At 37.3% G+C, this 14430-nt stretch overlaps 11 protein-coding genes across 11 annotated transcripts; 3 read left to right on the plus strand and 8 right to left on the minus strand.

Moving 5' to 3' along the window:
* Positions 1 to 115: 115 nt before the first annotated feature.
* Positions 116 to 1618, minus strand: CTS2 (putative chitinase; the record flags this gene model as incomplete). Its single annotated transcript, XM_071053071.1, has 1 exon — positions 116 to 1618. The coding sequence occupies one exon, from the start codon at positions 1616 to 1618 to the stop codon at positions 116 to 118; it is 1503 nt and encodes a 500-aa protein (XP_070911321.1).
* A 211-nt stretch (positions 1619 to 1829) lies between these two features.
* RNJ42_02907 (YciI family protein) lies at positions 1830 to 2144 on the minus strand (the record flags this gene model as incomplete). Its single annotated transcript, XM_071053072.1, has 1 exon — positions 1830 to 2144. One exon carries the CDS (start codon positions 2142 to 2144, stop codon positions 1830 to 1832), a length of 315 nt encoding a protein of 104 aa, XP_070911322.1.
* A 539-nt stretch (positions 2145 to 2683) lies between these two features.
* Positions 2684 to 3928, plus strand: DXO1 (Dxo1p; the record flags this gene model as incomplete). Its single annotated transcript, XM_071053073.1, has 1 exon — positions 2684 to 3928. One exon carries the CDS (start codon positions 2684 to 2686, stop codon positions 3926 to 3928), a length of 1245 nt encoding a protein of 414 aa, XP_070911323.1.
* A 424-nt stretch (positions 3929 to 4352) lies between these two features.
* Positions 4353 to 6716, plus strand: XRS2 (Xrs2p; the record flags this gene model as incomplete). The annotated part of the gene is made up of 1 exon (XM_071053074.1): positions 4353 to 6716. One exon carries the CDS (start codon positions 4353 to 4355, stop codon positions 6714 to 6716), a length of 2364 nt encoding a protein of 787 aa, XP_070911324.1.
* A 171-nt stretch (positions 6717 to 6887) lies between these two features.
* YPR1 (trifunctional aldehyde reductase/carbonyl reductase (NADPH)/glucose 1-dehydrogenase (NADP(+)) YPR1) lies at positions 6888 to 7820 on the minus strand (the record flags this gene model as incomplete). The annotated part of the gene is made up of 1 exon (XM_071053075.1): positions 6888 to 7820. One exon carries the CDS (start codon positions 7818 to 7820, stop codon positions 6888 to 6890), a length of 933 nt encoding a protein of 310 aa, XP_070911325.1.
* Positions 7821 to 8428: 608 nt separating this feature from the next.
* On the minus strand, positions 8429 to 8923 carry KEI1 (Kei1p; the record flags this gene model as incomplete). The annotated part of the gene is made up of 1 exon (XM_071053076.1): positions 8429 to 8923. The coding sequence occupies one exon, from the start codon at positions 8921 to 8923 to the stop codon at positions 8429 to 8431; it is 495 nt and encodes a 164-aa protein (XP_070911326.1).
* An 80-nt stretch (positions 8924 to 9003) lies between these two features.
* Positions 9004 to 9168, minus strand: RNJ42_02912 (uncharacterized protein; the record flags this gene model as incomplete). The annotated part of the gene is made up of 1 exon (XM_071053077.1): positions 9004 to 9168. The coding sequence occupies one exon, from the start codon at positions 9166 to 9168 to the stop codon at positions 9004 to 9006; it is 165 nt and encodes a 54-aa protein (XP_070911327.1).
* A 317-nt stretch (positions 9169 to 9485) lies between these two features.
* Positions 9486 to 10769, plus strand: CDC40 (Cdc40p; the record flags this gene model as incomplete). The annotated part of the gene is made up of 1 exon (XM_071053078.1): positions 9486 to 10769. The coding sequence occupies one exon, from the start codon at positions 9486 to 9488 to the stop codon at positions 10767 to 10769; it is 1284 nt and encodes a 427-aa protein (XP_070911328.1).
* Positions 10770 to 10999: 230 nt separating this feature from the next.
* RPT5 (proteasome regulatory particle base subunit RPT5) lies at positions 11000 to 12289 on the minus strand (the record flags this gene model as incomplete). Its single annotated transcript, XM_071053079.1, has 1 exon — positions 11000 to 12289. One exon carries the CDS (start codon positions 12287 to 12289, stop codon positions 11000 to 11002), a length of 1290 nt encoding a protein of 429 aa, XP_070911329.1.
* A 365-nt stretch (positions 12290 to 12654) lies between these two features.
* SEM1 (proteasome regulatory particle lid subunit SEM1) lies at positions 12655 to 12885 on the minus strand (the record flags this gene model as incomplete). Its single annotated transcript, XM_071053080.1, has 1 exon — positions 12655 to 12885. The coding sequence occupies one exon, from the start codon at positions 12883 to 12885 to the stop codon at positions 12655 to 12657; it is 231 nt and encodes a 76-aa protein (XP_070911330.1).
* Positions 12886 to 13096: 211 nt separating this feature from the next.
* Positions 13097 to 14299, minus strand: ESC2 (Esc2p; the record flags this gene model as incomplete). Its single annotated transcript, XM_071053081.1, has 1 exon — positions 13097 to 14299. The coding sequence occupies one exon, from the start codon at positions 14297 to 14299 to the stop codon at positions 13097 to 13099; it is 1203 nt and encodes a 400-aa protein (XP_070911331.1).
* Between the last annotated feature and the right edge of the window lie 131 nt (positions 14300 to 14430).

Here is a 14430-nt window from a genome sequence, read left to right on the forward strand (position 1 = left end):
TATTTTTAGAACATAGTTGATTAGTCGATCGTTTAGTAACATTTTCGAACAAGTCATCTATGGAAAATATATATATATCATCTTGAAAACTAATCTATAATCCAAGTGGATAATTTCATATATCTTGTATAATATTCTCAATAAAATTAAATAAGAATCCAGCTTCATTAAATTTTGTTAAGTAATATTCATGAAATTCAGTATCAAAAAATGCAGATGGACTATTTTTTTGTATCTCACCAACTACTTTCCGGTAGTTGCTGATTAAGGAGCGGTCGGTTCGAGAATGGGTATCTCCACATGATTCCCACCAAAACGCACCTCCTAAGGAATTCTCTATAACATACTTTGCCTTTTGAATCACAGAATCCGGATTGTCATAGCCAACCAAGGTGTTTGACTTCACGTCAAAACAATATGCTGACCCATAATTTGGAAGGAAGATTTCCTCTGAGCCTTTTATCGGTAGTTGATTGTACAACCACATTCCAGGTTCACCTTCAGATGCACCACCAACACCATTGTACTTTAGTCCGTATGGAGTTTCGAGCTTATCAGTATGTTTTGCAATATTAACATTAGTAAAGCCTCTTCCATAAGCTGCGATTCCGAGAACTAATTTTTCTGGTGATATCTTAATCTTATCTAACATATATTTAATAGCAGAATTACCACTCAAGTCTTCTTTCTCATTCTTGGGTGTATGGATATGGTGACCATTCCCCTTCGCCGTGTATAGGTTGCTGTGCAAGCCGGTGTATTCTGACCATTCTCCATAGTAATCATAGGTCATCATGTTCCAGATATCTATGTAATTGTCCATTTGACGTAGTGGCAATATCGAGAGCTTTTGGTTAAATGCTGGAGTAGCCATTGAGAGCTGGAATTTGTTTTGATTTCTAGTTCCATATATTTCTTCTTCAAGATCTAACATACGGTTTTTTAATTTTGATACTATCTCAAAATATTTTAGGGGCTCAAACCCATCATCTGCTGGAAATTCCCAGTCTAAATCAATACCATCAAAACCATTAAGTATCATTACTTCAAGACATGACTCAATAAATTGTTCGAGTTTCCCATTATCTCTAACTATCTTCGGAAATTCCTCTCTGTTAGACCAACCACCAACCGACATTATCATATGTATATTCTTGTTCCTCACCTTATGATAAACAAATCTTAAGTAATTCAATTCTCCAATACACCCTAGTGGAATCTTTATATTTGCAATTTTTTTCAGCTCATCACCTTGTAATCTTGAAAGCATTACTTCTCTACATTGGCTAGCCAGATTCATCTCGAAATCAGACCATGTATCGCTGCTTTTTACTCTGCCAGTACTAGAATCCACTGTGAAGAAGGCATAGTAAATGTGAGATACTTTCTCAAAGTCAATATCGTGTGGAAAATGTAATCGTGGCTCATATGGAGACCAATTCGAATAATATAATGCAGTAATATATGATCTATCCATCTTATCTTCTGCTGTTTTCTCTCTATTTGGGCGTCTCATCGGTTTAAAAATTCTGTAGTGGAGACACATTTGTAAAATAACACTAATAATCAGGACAACAAAAAAAACAATTATCCGTCGCTTATTCCCAACTAGTGACATACTTATCTTCCAAACTTTGTAAAAATTATCATTCAAATATATTATACTTATTTACCTCTCACTACACAGTAAGTTTGAGTTGATGTAGCATGTCTGGCCCCCCTTTTCAATAAAAGCAAGACACAAAACTTTGCCTCGTATATAGGAAAGAGGTAAAAAAGAAAAATTCTACTTTGTATAATACTTACTATTTCCCTTTTCTTTAGGATGCTTATGCCTTTGGTTCACGAACAGCACAGCCAAATTGATAAAGGATGATATTATCTAAATCCCAAATACCGTTCTTAGCAAATACATCATTGTGGATCAATGCTAATGCTTCTTCTCTACTTTCTGCAACAATTTGTAAATGAGAACCAGCAAATTTACGCTCACCACCTGGTTGCTCTGGATCATGGTAAATTGCACCAGCACAAACCAACTTGCCTGCCTGCACTAGAGGTGGAATATTGGCTAGATGCTCAGGTCTACAGGTACTCCTGTCACTGCCTGGCTTGTCATACACAATTGCACACCATTCAACCATCTTAATCAGTAATTATCTTGTTATTAACTACAGTTAATCCTTTTCTTTATTCCTCTACGATTCACTGATATAAAAAACCTTTATCTAAATATAAGTTATATGTATGATTAACTTCAGTCCCAGTACAAAAAGCATTGGTGCTGCGGAAAAACTCCATTTTATTTTTCCGATTTTAAATTAACCACAGAAAATTACGTAAGCTGACCTTTAAATTAATTTATTTTGTTAATTACTTTGTACGTATGTTTATGTGTCAAATATTGTCGATATAGGGACCCCTCACTTGGCGATTAATATAAATTTATATTAACACAGTGAAAATGCGTAGGGCAATGGTTTTTCCGTGAATAAATTTGATTTTTAAGCTATTCGAGTGCCAAAATGCGCTAAGCTTACGAAGCCGATGAGCATCATGATAAGGTATTTACAAGGCTAGTATTAAATGCATATGTCTAGTTCGAATAATTCTTATTGGAACACTAGTTTTCATCCAATTGATCTTGAATCAAAGTAACAGAAAATAAATTAAACATTGGTGAATGATGACAGATGTAAATGAGTTGAGTGAACATCTGGTTAGCCTAAATATATCACCTGAATCACAAATAGTACAGCACTGTAAATGGAAGAACAAAAACAAGAACAAAACAAAGAAGAACAAGAAGAAAGATGGCAAACGTGTAATGATGGTTGTTCCAGGTAAGCAATTTCATCACAGTAGCATAAATCATAGTCCGTCTGTTATGCCGCGGTTTTTTTCATCATCTAAGGAGGTTGCATTATTTCAGAATAATCACTTATATTCACTGACTGAAAAGAATCTTGTACCGCAGTTAAAATCTGATGTTGCAATGCTTGCACAACGTAATTTACTGGAGAGCCGTGAACTTAAGCGACCTTATCTGGGGATAAATTTATATGAAAACCAGGATAAGTATGAATTGATGGATTCACAAGAACTAGATGACTCCATTTCTTGTTTTAAGTACATGGAATCTTGGGAGGAACAAAATAAGAGCATTTATGGTCTAAATAGAAAATTCATCATTATCTCAGCAAGGCATAATATTGTGGATATTGCTATGATTCCTTTTACAAAGCAGAATGGTAGTGTAAGTCTAACATGTCTGTTTAGACCTGGTAATATATTATCCTTATCAAGAGACTTGAGCGACACTAGTGGTACGGAAACCGGTGCTAACTCAAAGGACACATTTACAAGGAAAATCTGTTTCTCTGGATTTGCATTAGAGGATGTCTTAACGGAAGGCATAACTGAAAAACGTAAGCCAATATTCTCAATAGTAGAAAATATTCTAGATAATAATATTACATTATTACTCAGATGCGAAATGGATGCATTTAATCCAGTGACTAAAACTTTTACCGAGTTAAAATGTTACTCACTCATTAAATATAGCAACCCCAACCATAGGAGGAAACTACTAAAAACTTGGATTCAAACTGGATTGATTCCTAATTCGGATGTTGTTGTTGGTATCAGGGATACACAAAATGGTGACCTAACTGACATTTTTCAATTTGATAGAGAACACCTCTATAAGAAACTTGCCAATAGAAATCTACCCCAAAGACAAATTGAGTGGAATTTTAACCCATTACTATCTACAGAATGGCTAGCTTACGCATTAAAGACAATTACCACCACTGTTCAGAAAGTACTAGACAAAATTGGTTCAGAGAATGCTCTCGCTTTTAACATCAAGATAGATACGAATTTGAACATCAAAGTCGAACTAACCGACACTCCTTCTCTCTATTAGTTCATATGGCATGTAAACGGTACATCCGATTAATCTGAACCAGTAGAGCTCCAGTTATTATCTTGTTATCTTATGCATTACCATCGCACATTTTATATATTAGTTATAGGGTAGATGATACACACACATATATATATATTAGTTATAGGGTAGATGATACACACACACATATATATAAATATATATATATTGATACATAGTTGATAATACATCTTTATAATATTCATTCTAGGTATATCCTTATTAAGCTAAATTACGTTTCTTTATGTCAATTGAAACCTTACTGTCATTGTTCCGAGTGGAAAAAATGTATTCAGGAGATCGAATTTAATTATTTCAGCAGAATAAAAATTGAAGTTCAAAGATCATCAACAAAATCCCAAGTAATTAATATTTTAGTTTACTTCATTGATGCTGCTTTCAAATGTGGATCATTCGGTATTGCTATGAAGAAGAAGATGGCCAAATACAAAATGTTTCCTGTTGTATGAAGAAGAATACTGTATATACCATTGGTAGGTCCAGTAAAAACTCATTGTCGATCAAGAATGACAAGAGTATTTCCCGTCTACATATTAGTCTTGAATGGAAAGATGACGAGAACGTTATTTTGATAACGAATCAAGGGAAGCTATCAAAAATTGGTGATAAGTATATCCAACAGTCGGAAACTATAAAGTTTGAAACTTCGGAGAGACAAACCGAAATAAGTCTAGGTACTGTTCCAATATATGTCAAACTCGAATACTCAAATGAAACTTTTGATATCCCGAACTCTTTAATGCAATTCAAGGAATCTCTGGAGTCTATTGGCATTAATTGTAAAGTTGACATGTCATCGGAAGATATTACAAAATTAATAACTGTTGGTTCCTATGACTATAGAGAACTGTTTGCAAGTGTGAAAAATATTAGAGTGTACTCAAGCGGAATCTTGACAGAGATATGTAACAAACTGATAAATGCACATAGCAATTTCGATGATATATGGCAAAAGATAGAGAAGCAGAATTATAGGAAGATAGAAATAACATCGAGCATAACAGAACTATCAAATTATAACTCTGACATATTTTTCATATTATTCAACCTCCCGTCATCAATTAATATGTACCTCAAACCTGTTATCCACCAAATTAGTTTGGAGATTCATGAGAATGTCAGTTCCACCGATGACATTAATCGTTTTTTGACTTCATCAAAAGAGTCTGAAATTCCCATTGTGATAAACCAAGGTAACTTAAATACTAGCAAATTGTCGAGAAATGTCATATGCATTGAAGTTCACGATATATTCGACTCTTTGAAGGACGGTGTATTGTATCGTGAAGTACTTAAACAAAAAACACTAAATTGCCGTTCTGTGGACGAAAGTGATAATGATTTATCCAAAACACTGGTTACGCCTCAAAAAAGGAATGCTTCAGAAAGTATTAATAATTCTGTAAACGAAGGTACAATCAAAAGGAAAAGAGTACGAAGACAAAAAGTTCAACCTTTAAACAGTTTAAGTTTCTTTGCTGGTGGTGGAGTAACTGATACCACAGATGAGAAGGACTTTAAGGACAAGAATGATGAAAATAAAAAAAAGGACTCAAGTAATAGGATAGATGCTATTCAAAACAATAGTACATTAGAAAATGAGACTACTCCAATACCAACTGCTAATGAAGCAGAATACACGAATAATAAGACAGAACTCTCACAACCTTCTGGTACCAATTCTTTCGATGATACTAGCAATATTGGTCAAAATAAAAATGTCGAAGAAATTCCTGCTCCTAATTCATTTGATAGTGAAGCGACAGAGACACGTATTCCTGCAGAAAATAATGACAACATATCAAAGACACCTAGAAGAGATAATGGACTTCAAAATACCAAACAAGACAAAACAAAGGATAACAGTATTACAAATGAAGGTTCAACTAATACTGAAAGTCACGAAACTGAGAACGACGAACCAGCGTCATTGAAATCTGAAATGCTGCACGCCAATCATGATACAAATAATCGTACAAAATCCGATATAGTTAAGCTAGTACAAGATACCAAACTGAATGAGGTAAAACGCTTGCATTCGGATATGGTCCAAATAGATGATGAGGAATTAACTGATGATGCGATTAATAAACTAGGCAATTTATCTATTATTGAGCCTTCTTCTTCAATACTTCGAAAAACCTCAAATGATACTCAGAAATCCAACAATTGTAAATGGAAAGGTAGGAAAAACTTTAAAAAATTTGTTAAACTGGAGCCTAAATATAAAAACCATGAAACTAATACTGCATCAAGAAATGAATTCATTCGTAACAGTGCATCTCTTATAACCCGTGATTTTGTTGAAACTACAAATACATATAGAAAGGACTCAATTCTTCAGAATGATGATTTGATTCCGGAAATGAATAATTCGATAGATAAAAATATTGAGGAAATAGCCATCAGTGACGAGGACGATGATGAACAATCATTTTCCTTCACAAGGTATTCCGACAGAACAAATGACCGGACAAATAAAGTTTTGAATGAGAGAAGAGAACCTCAGCTATTTGTTGTTGATGATGAATTTGAAGACTCACAAGAACCAAATACAATGAAGGCTAATACTAATGAATTGGAAGAAAAAGATACCACCAATGAACCTAAAGCAGTTGGTGAACCTGCTATAGCCACACGAAAATCTCCCAGAAAGAGACGACTATTTAACTTCAATGAAAATAACAATAGTGATTCCGATGATGATGATGATAAACCTAGATTCAAATTTTCACGACAGAGATAATAATTGTAACTATATAGTAGCATATGCATTTTTACCTCCGTTTTTATGAATGTTCACAATTTTGTTTTCCTAGAAATATGTATATAAACTATTCCATTACATCTCTAAACCGAACTTAAATAACCAGTATATACATTCAATTTATTATAGAGAACTTACCTATAAAAAAAATTATTGGAAAGTAGGGAATGGAGACCAGTCCATATCGACTAATCTCTTCTCGCCCTTCTCCTTAGACAAATTGTTGATAGTTTGCATGTCTTCTTCCTTCAAAGTAACAATCTTTCTGTTAGCTTCAATTCTCTCAGCCTTAACTGATTTTGGAAGTACAACATAACCTCTCTGAACACTCCAACTGATAATAACTTGAGCAGCAGTAGCATCGTATTTCTTACCAATGTCATGAAGAACTTGTTCCTTTAGGACTGGGGCATCAGCACTACCAAATGGAGAGTAAGCCTCAATAACGATGTTTTGCTCTTGACAGTATTTAATCAATTCGAATTGTGGCAACAATGGGTGTACTTCAACCTGGTTAGCAGCTGGAACGACCTTAAAGTTTGGAGAGGCCATCAAAGTCTTCAAGTTGTTAATGGAGAAGTTGGAAACACCGATAGCTTTAGTCTTACCAGTAGATAGTAATTCCTGCATCAAATCCCAGGTCTTAACAAAGTTCCAGTCTTCAATATCAACATCGACCTTACCATCTTCTTTCTTTGGGATAGTCAAAACATTACCGTCCTTGATATTACCAGTCTTCAATGGAACTGGCCAGTGCATCAGGTATAAATCAACATAGTCCAAGCCCAATCTTTCCAAAGAAGCATCTAGGGCCTTGGCTGGGTTTCTTTGCTCTGTACCCCACAACTTGGTAGTAACAAAAATCTCATTTCTTGGAACACCAGAGTCCTTAATAGCCTTACCAACTTGGTCTTCGTTCAAGTAGATAGCAGCAGCATCAATGTGTCTGTAACCTAGCTTCAATGCAGCCAAGACTGAATCGTAACCGTCATTGGATTCAGACCTCCAAGTACCAAGACCAATAACTGGGAGTTCAGCACCAGTGTTTAATTTCATTGTGGTAGTGCAATTGCTCAAAGACATTCTAGGATTTTTTTTGGGTTATTTTTGTTATTTTTGTTATTATTTTTCTGGGTTATGATATGATATCAATAGATAATTGAGAATAGAAATATCAATTGAAGTTGAATTGGCTCTACTTTATATACTGCAGCCCTATGCCAATTAAAAGACCCAGGAGATTATAATAGTTGATGTTATATCCGTTCATTTATTAAAATCCGCTCCTGCACCGTTTTCTGTGGTCAGCATCGCTTTTATATACAAAAGGACCCTTAAAGCCAAATTTTTTTCAAAGCTTCGAGGGCCGAAATTGTGCGTTGAAGAAAAGAATTCCTAAGAAATCCCGTACAAGTAAGTTCAAACAATGGGAGATTGGAAAATGACGTCATTTTCGAATATTTAAGAATAATAAATAATATTGGAAGCCATTGAATTTTCAGATTTTTTATTCAGGAAAAGATCATTATTTGTTTTATGCTATATTAATCGATAATTTTAATTGTATAACTGATTGTCTTCAACATTTAGGGGAAAAAAACAGTAGTATGGTATTAAAAATTTAGGGTTTATTTGGAACGTCAATACATCAAGTAAAAATAGATAGGTTATGGGGGCGGGCACTGTAGAACTTACACCAAGGTGTGTCTACATACCTTGTAGCAAAATTTCTGAGATTTGATCCACCATCTAGTCCACAATGGCTTGTGTTTCAAATCTTGTTCAACGTCATCTTGGTCGACCATGTATTTAGGATGACGAAGTAATTCCTGGACGAAGGAGGCCAGTATGAAGTTGAAGTACAATCTGAACATAAGTGTGATTAGAGTAAACAAAAGTGTAGTGGTGTATTCGTAGCTTTCGGAAGCACCTTGGCTCGCCAGATCCGAGCTTCTCTTGTTGTAATTATTGCTGACACCTACTGCACTTTCATGCTTCTCTTCGTTAGCCATGTTGAACCATTGGGCAGAAAACCACAACGTGAAGAAACAAGTCAAAGCAGTATCGGCTGTGAAGTATACAAGAATCTGTGAGAACACCATTAAATTTGGCTTATGAATGAGGTAAAGACCTTGGGCAAACACAATCAGTGTGAACACAGACCATATATATGATACCCATTGCATGCAGTCTAATGGATGGCCGGTGAAAAGGGCCAAAATACCATAGGCACCACTGCATTTGTTCAAGATAGTAATCCCGAGTACTATCTCAACACCAAGGTATAGGGGAAGAAAACCAAAGAACGACTGTATATATCCTTATAGAAAGTTTTTTTGTTTAAGTTAGTAATAATTTCCTTATTAAAACATGTGTTAAAAAGCTGAAAAGAACATACCTTTGGCAGTGCAATCTTACTAGCTCTAGCCATCCTCAACTGTGAATTGTATGATTGATATGTTAGTTATATAAGAGATGGGGCAAACCTTTCCAGGTACATTAATTTGGATCAGTGCTTTTATTTGTTTTTGTTTGTAGTTTAAAGGAATTTTGGGTTTTTGATGGAAATTTTCAGCGTTTCTACAGGGGTTTCTGACAGGACGCCCACTATAATGTGAAGTAAATAATTTTCCACTCATCGATGCCCAAGGTATAAGCAATAATAGTATTAAATGGTTTTATAAAATATATGAATGGTATAGCATATATCAACCAAAGAGAGGTAATAGCTGTGAATTTATTTTACAGATGGATTTATTGGCCCAATATGGAGATAGTTCGGAGGACGAAGATGCTGCTAATGTAGAGTATAATGAGTTTGGGAAGAGAAAGATCAAGTTTAGTAAACGGGAATTGAAGCAGAGACGTCAGGAACGCAAGGAACGCAACGCTAGGGGCAATAGTGATGATGAATTAGTCTATAGAGGTAGCACTATCGATAAAAGTGATTCTGAAGGGGATGCTGGTGATGAGAATGACAAAATTGATGAGAATACTCAGGAGACATCTACTTTTTATGGGACACAGGAAAGGGATTATCAAGGGAGATCCTTTTTATTTCCACCGTTGGATGTTGATATTGATTTCAATAAGAAGGTAATGAAGTGTTATTTGCCAAAGAAAGTAATATATCGTTATAAAGGGCATTACAATGGTACTACAGCATTAAAGATGTTACCTGAAACAGGTCATTTATTCCTGTCTGGTGGTAATGATAATAAAGTCAAGATATGGGATTTCTATCACGAAAGAAAGTGTCTTAGAGATTATGTCGGTCATTCTAAACCGATTAAAACTATTGATTTTACAGCTGATGCAAAACAGATGTTAAGTGGCTCGTTTGATCACTCCTTGAAAATATGGGATACAGAAACTGGAAAAGTATCTAAGAGGGTTCACCTACATTCAATTCCTAACTCTGCAGAATTCCGGCCCACTAACAGTAATGAATTTGTAGTTGGACTCTCTAGTTCTAAGATACAGCATTATGATACTAGAGTGTCAGAGAAAAACGGACTAGTACAAGTATATGACCATCATTTAAGTAGCATTCTATCTGTGAAGTACTTCCCTGATGGTTCAAGATTTATTTCTTCCTCTGAGGATAAAACTGTGAGAATATGGAATAACCAAGTTAATATTCCCATTAAGCAAATAAGTGATACAACCCAACATTCTATGCCTTATTTAGGCATACATCCAGAGCGGAGTTATTTCTGCGCACAAAGTATGGATAACGTTATCTACACTTTCGGTATGAAACCTAAGTATAAGAGGCATCCTAATAAGAAATTCAGTGGCCACAGTTCTGCCGGCTACGGTATAGGGTTTACCTTCTCTCCAGATGGCAGGTTCCTATGCTCAGGTGATGCTAAAGGAGGAGTATATCTATGGGATTGGAATTCGACAAATATGCTTAAGTCCATGAATATACCATCAAAGACCCCAGTAACGCAGGTAGTTTGGCATCCTAAAGAAACAAGCAAAGTATTATGTAGTGGACCAGATGGTCGTATATTTGTTCTAGACTAAGTACTTAGAACTATCCTTTTAAACTAGTTGTTAACAATGCTAATAATGGAAGAAGCTCCTAGATATATCATAATATTAAAACTATATATAGGTGGATATATTACAAATGATAATAACAAAAATAGGACACCCGATGCAAAGATAAGAAGCTATCTTTAATAAAATTCATTCTACTACTTATCCCAATAAATATGAAACATTTCAATAGATAGTAGAAATATTTTCGTAAATCAAGCATAGAAGGAAACCGACTTTGACTTTCTAGCTTGAACCTCACTTATACCTTCCACAAAATCTTCGTGTTTTACAGTAGATTGTCCATTTCTTAATGCAAGCATACCAGCTTCCACTGTCACAGCCTTCAATTGGGCACCATTGAATTCGTCAGTAGACCTGGCCAATTCTTGCCAGTTTATATCATCATCTGTAGTCATTTTTCTAGAGTGAATCTGTAGAATCTGTGCTCTTGAGTCTTCGTTAGGAAGTGGGAATTCTATCTTTCTGTCCAATCTACCAGATCTCAGCAAAGCAGGATCTAAAACATCAACTCTGTTAGTGGCTGCCAGAACCTTGACACGGTCATCTGAGCTGAAACCGTCCAATTGATTTAGTAGTTCTAACATAGTTCTCTGAACTTCTCTGTCACCAGACTTCTCGGAGTCAAAACGCTTTGTACCAATGGCATCCAATTCATCAATGAAAATGATAGATGGTGCCTTCTCCTTAGCCAGAGCAAACGCATCACGGACTAGTTTGGCACCTTCACCGATGAACATTTGAACCAATTGAGGTGCAGCGAGCTTCAAGAATGTAGCGTTAGTCTGAGCAGCACAGGCACGAGCCAGCAAGGTTTTACCTGTACCAGGAGGACCGTACATCAGAGCACCCTTTGGAGCCCTGATACCCAGCTCCTTAAACTTGTCTGCACGCTTCATAGGCAACACGATCGCCTCCACTAGTTCCTCAATCTGCTTATCCAGACCACCAACATCGGAGTACGTCTCTGTAGGCTTCTCATCAACCTCCATAGCTTTCACTCTCGAGTCAAACTCAGAAGGCAGCGTGTCCAAGATCAAATACGAGTCCTTGTTGACACCCACCAGATCATTAGGCTTCAGCTTGTCCGGCTCCACTAGACCTACCATAGGTAGAAAAACCGTCTGTCTCGACGACGTCTTTATCACTGCAGCCTTCCCGTTCGCAGTATTATCCAGGTTAACATTACCACCTTGCGTATTGGACTCATTGTTCTCCTTGTCCTCTATCTCATCCATATCCATCACTTCAACAATATTCGACACCAGGTACGGCAACTTCTTGTTGTTCTTAATCTTCTCCTTGTTATCCTTTATCTTCTCCAACATCACATTGTGCTCATGAGACAACCGTTGCAACTCAGACCTGAAAATACGTATCTCATTGTCCAGCAACTTACTCCTCGTCTGCAACTCCTGTGCAGATAGACTCAAAATCTCCTCATCAAGATCAACCGCTTGATCCAATTCCTCCAATGTAGCCATTATATCCGTATCCTATTCGTGGTATACCAGTTTATAGGACTGGGGTTGAAGGGTTAACTGAAACTATCTAATATCAACGTCTTCCTTTTAGGCCTTCTCCCCTGTGAAAGAGCCATTCTACGAAGGGGCGGCCCAAATTCCGCTTCTTTTTTTTTTTTTTGCCACTTTAAAGAGAAATCAGGGTAACTTTATCACGTGAATCACGTGATTCTATTTTCAGTACTTCGACTAGTATATATTACTATAAAGCACCTTCCACATGTTTGCATTGTTTTTAGTTGTATTTTTAATTTATATTACATTATATTATATTGTATTTTATTTCTGTATTGTTTAGCATGGCATTACTTTTTTTTTTATGTACATCAATTCTTCTGGAATTTCTCGAGTTCTTGTTTCAGCTCGGTGGTGAAGTTGTCGTCAGCCTCGACGTCGTCCCAGTTCTCCTCCCATATGATATGCTCTCCTTGCACAGTGTCTATAGCGCCGAGCGTGTCCTTGTCCTGCCACGAGTCCACAGGGAAGTCCTCAAACTCATCGTCCTCCTCCAACGTCCTCGTCCTCTCCTCTTCGTTCCTATCTTCTTTACCAGTCATCTTCGATATCTGTATTTGCTGTAATATAGAGCACGGTTGGGGTTATAGAATAAATTAACTGCTGTTAACTTAGCCATCTGAACCATTTAAAAAGGGCCTCCCCGCCAAAAAAACCCACTGCGTTTTCGCCACAGCGTCGTTATATGTGATTTAGTATTACAATAGTTAATATTATTAAATATTTATACGGATGTGGGCTATGTATATATTACTACAACGCAACCCTCACCTCTATCATGTCTTCGTCTTCCATCTGCTGGGATGCTACAGTTTGGTGTGGGTTGAGTTCCTCGTCGTCGAACACCAGGGTTATCCTGGCGCGTTGCGGGAGCTGTTTCTGGATCCTGTAGTACTGGATCAGTTTGTCGAACACGGTGGAGGGTCGTACGTTGACCACTATCTTCTTGTTGTCCTGGCCCACCAGGGCCACGCGCATGACGTTGGGAGCGTCCTCTATGTTGATGATGTCCTGTGGTGCGATATCGTCCCGTAGCTCTTTCTCGAACTCCTCGATCTGTGTTGTCTTCGTTTCATCCTGGGTCTTTTTGGTCTTCGTCTCATCCTGTGGCTCGCCTTGGAGGCTCTGGAGCTCTGCCTCGATGAATTCGTCCTCCTGGTCCTTCGGTATTACTTTTACCTCGAGGTAACAGACCTCGTTCTCGTACCGCTGGGGGATCTTGAGAGAATTGCACGTCATGAACCCGAGAAGTTTCACTTTGTTCCAGTACAGCACAGTGTTTTCGGCAGTGTACAGCGGTTTCATCACCGAGGGCAGCCCATACGTCTTCATAAACCCACTCAACGCAGCAGTAACAAGCTTGTTAAACTCGTGTCTGCCTAGAGCCTTTACCTGTAAAGATTTACCCCGGGTCCCGTCGATCCTAGAGATGAACTGCACGTAGTATACACGGTCATCCTGGCTCCGGGATTCAGCGGTCTCCCGAGCAACACTCGGTAGACTCTTACTCCTCTTGGCTAAACTCTGGAAGAATATATCGTTTTCATCGGGCTCCTGAACACTAGACCTCGTCCGCTTATTCAATGGCTCAACATCTTCGTTATCATCATAATCTAGAACTACAACATCTGCATTCAGCCTAGCGCTCCTTCGTCTGCCCTTCCGCGTCTGCCTCTCTGTTACTTCTTCCGTAGAGCTTTCGTCTTCTCCTCCCACAGAACTACCTTCGTCTTCTTCTCCCACAGAATCTTCTTCTTCTGATGTTTGCTTAGCCTGTCTAGCTTCCTCTTGTGGGGCTTGCTTGGCTTGAGCTTGATCTTGAGCTTGAGCTTGAGCATGAGCTTTCGGTGGCTCTTCACTGCCTCTCTTGTCTTCCAACGCCTGCTTTATCCTCTCGTCCTCATCATAGACCTCCTTCTCCATAAAGAAGTCATCAGAATCCTCGTCGCTATCCATCAATACCCTTAGCTTTGTTTAACCCTTTTGAGTTGCCTCTGTTTGAAGTTCATCATTGAAATCACTTAAAACAATAAAATTTCGACGAACCGAGATTCGAACCGATGAACCTAATTATAAGAAGGATAAAC

The sequence above is a fragment of the Nakaseomyces bracarensis genome (genome assembly GCF_045282275.1).
Source record: "Nakaseomyces bracarensis strain CBM3 chromosome Unknown Scaff10_0, whole genome shotgun sequence".
Taxonomy (NCBI): Eukaryota; Fungi; Ascomycota; class Saccharomycetes; order Saccharomycetales; family Saccharomycetaceae; genus Nakaseomyces; species Nakaseomyces bracarensis.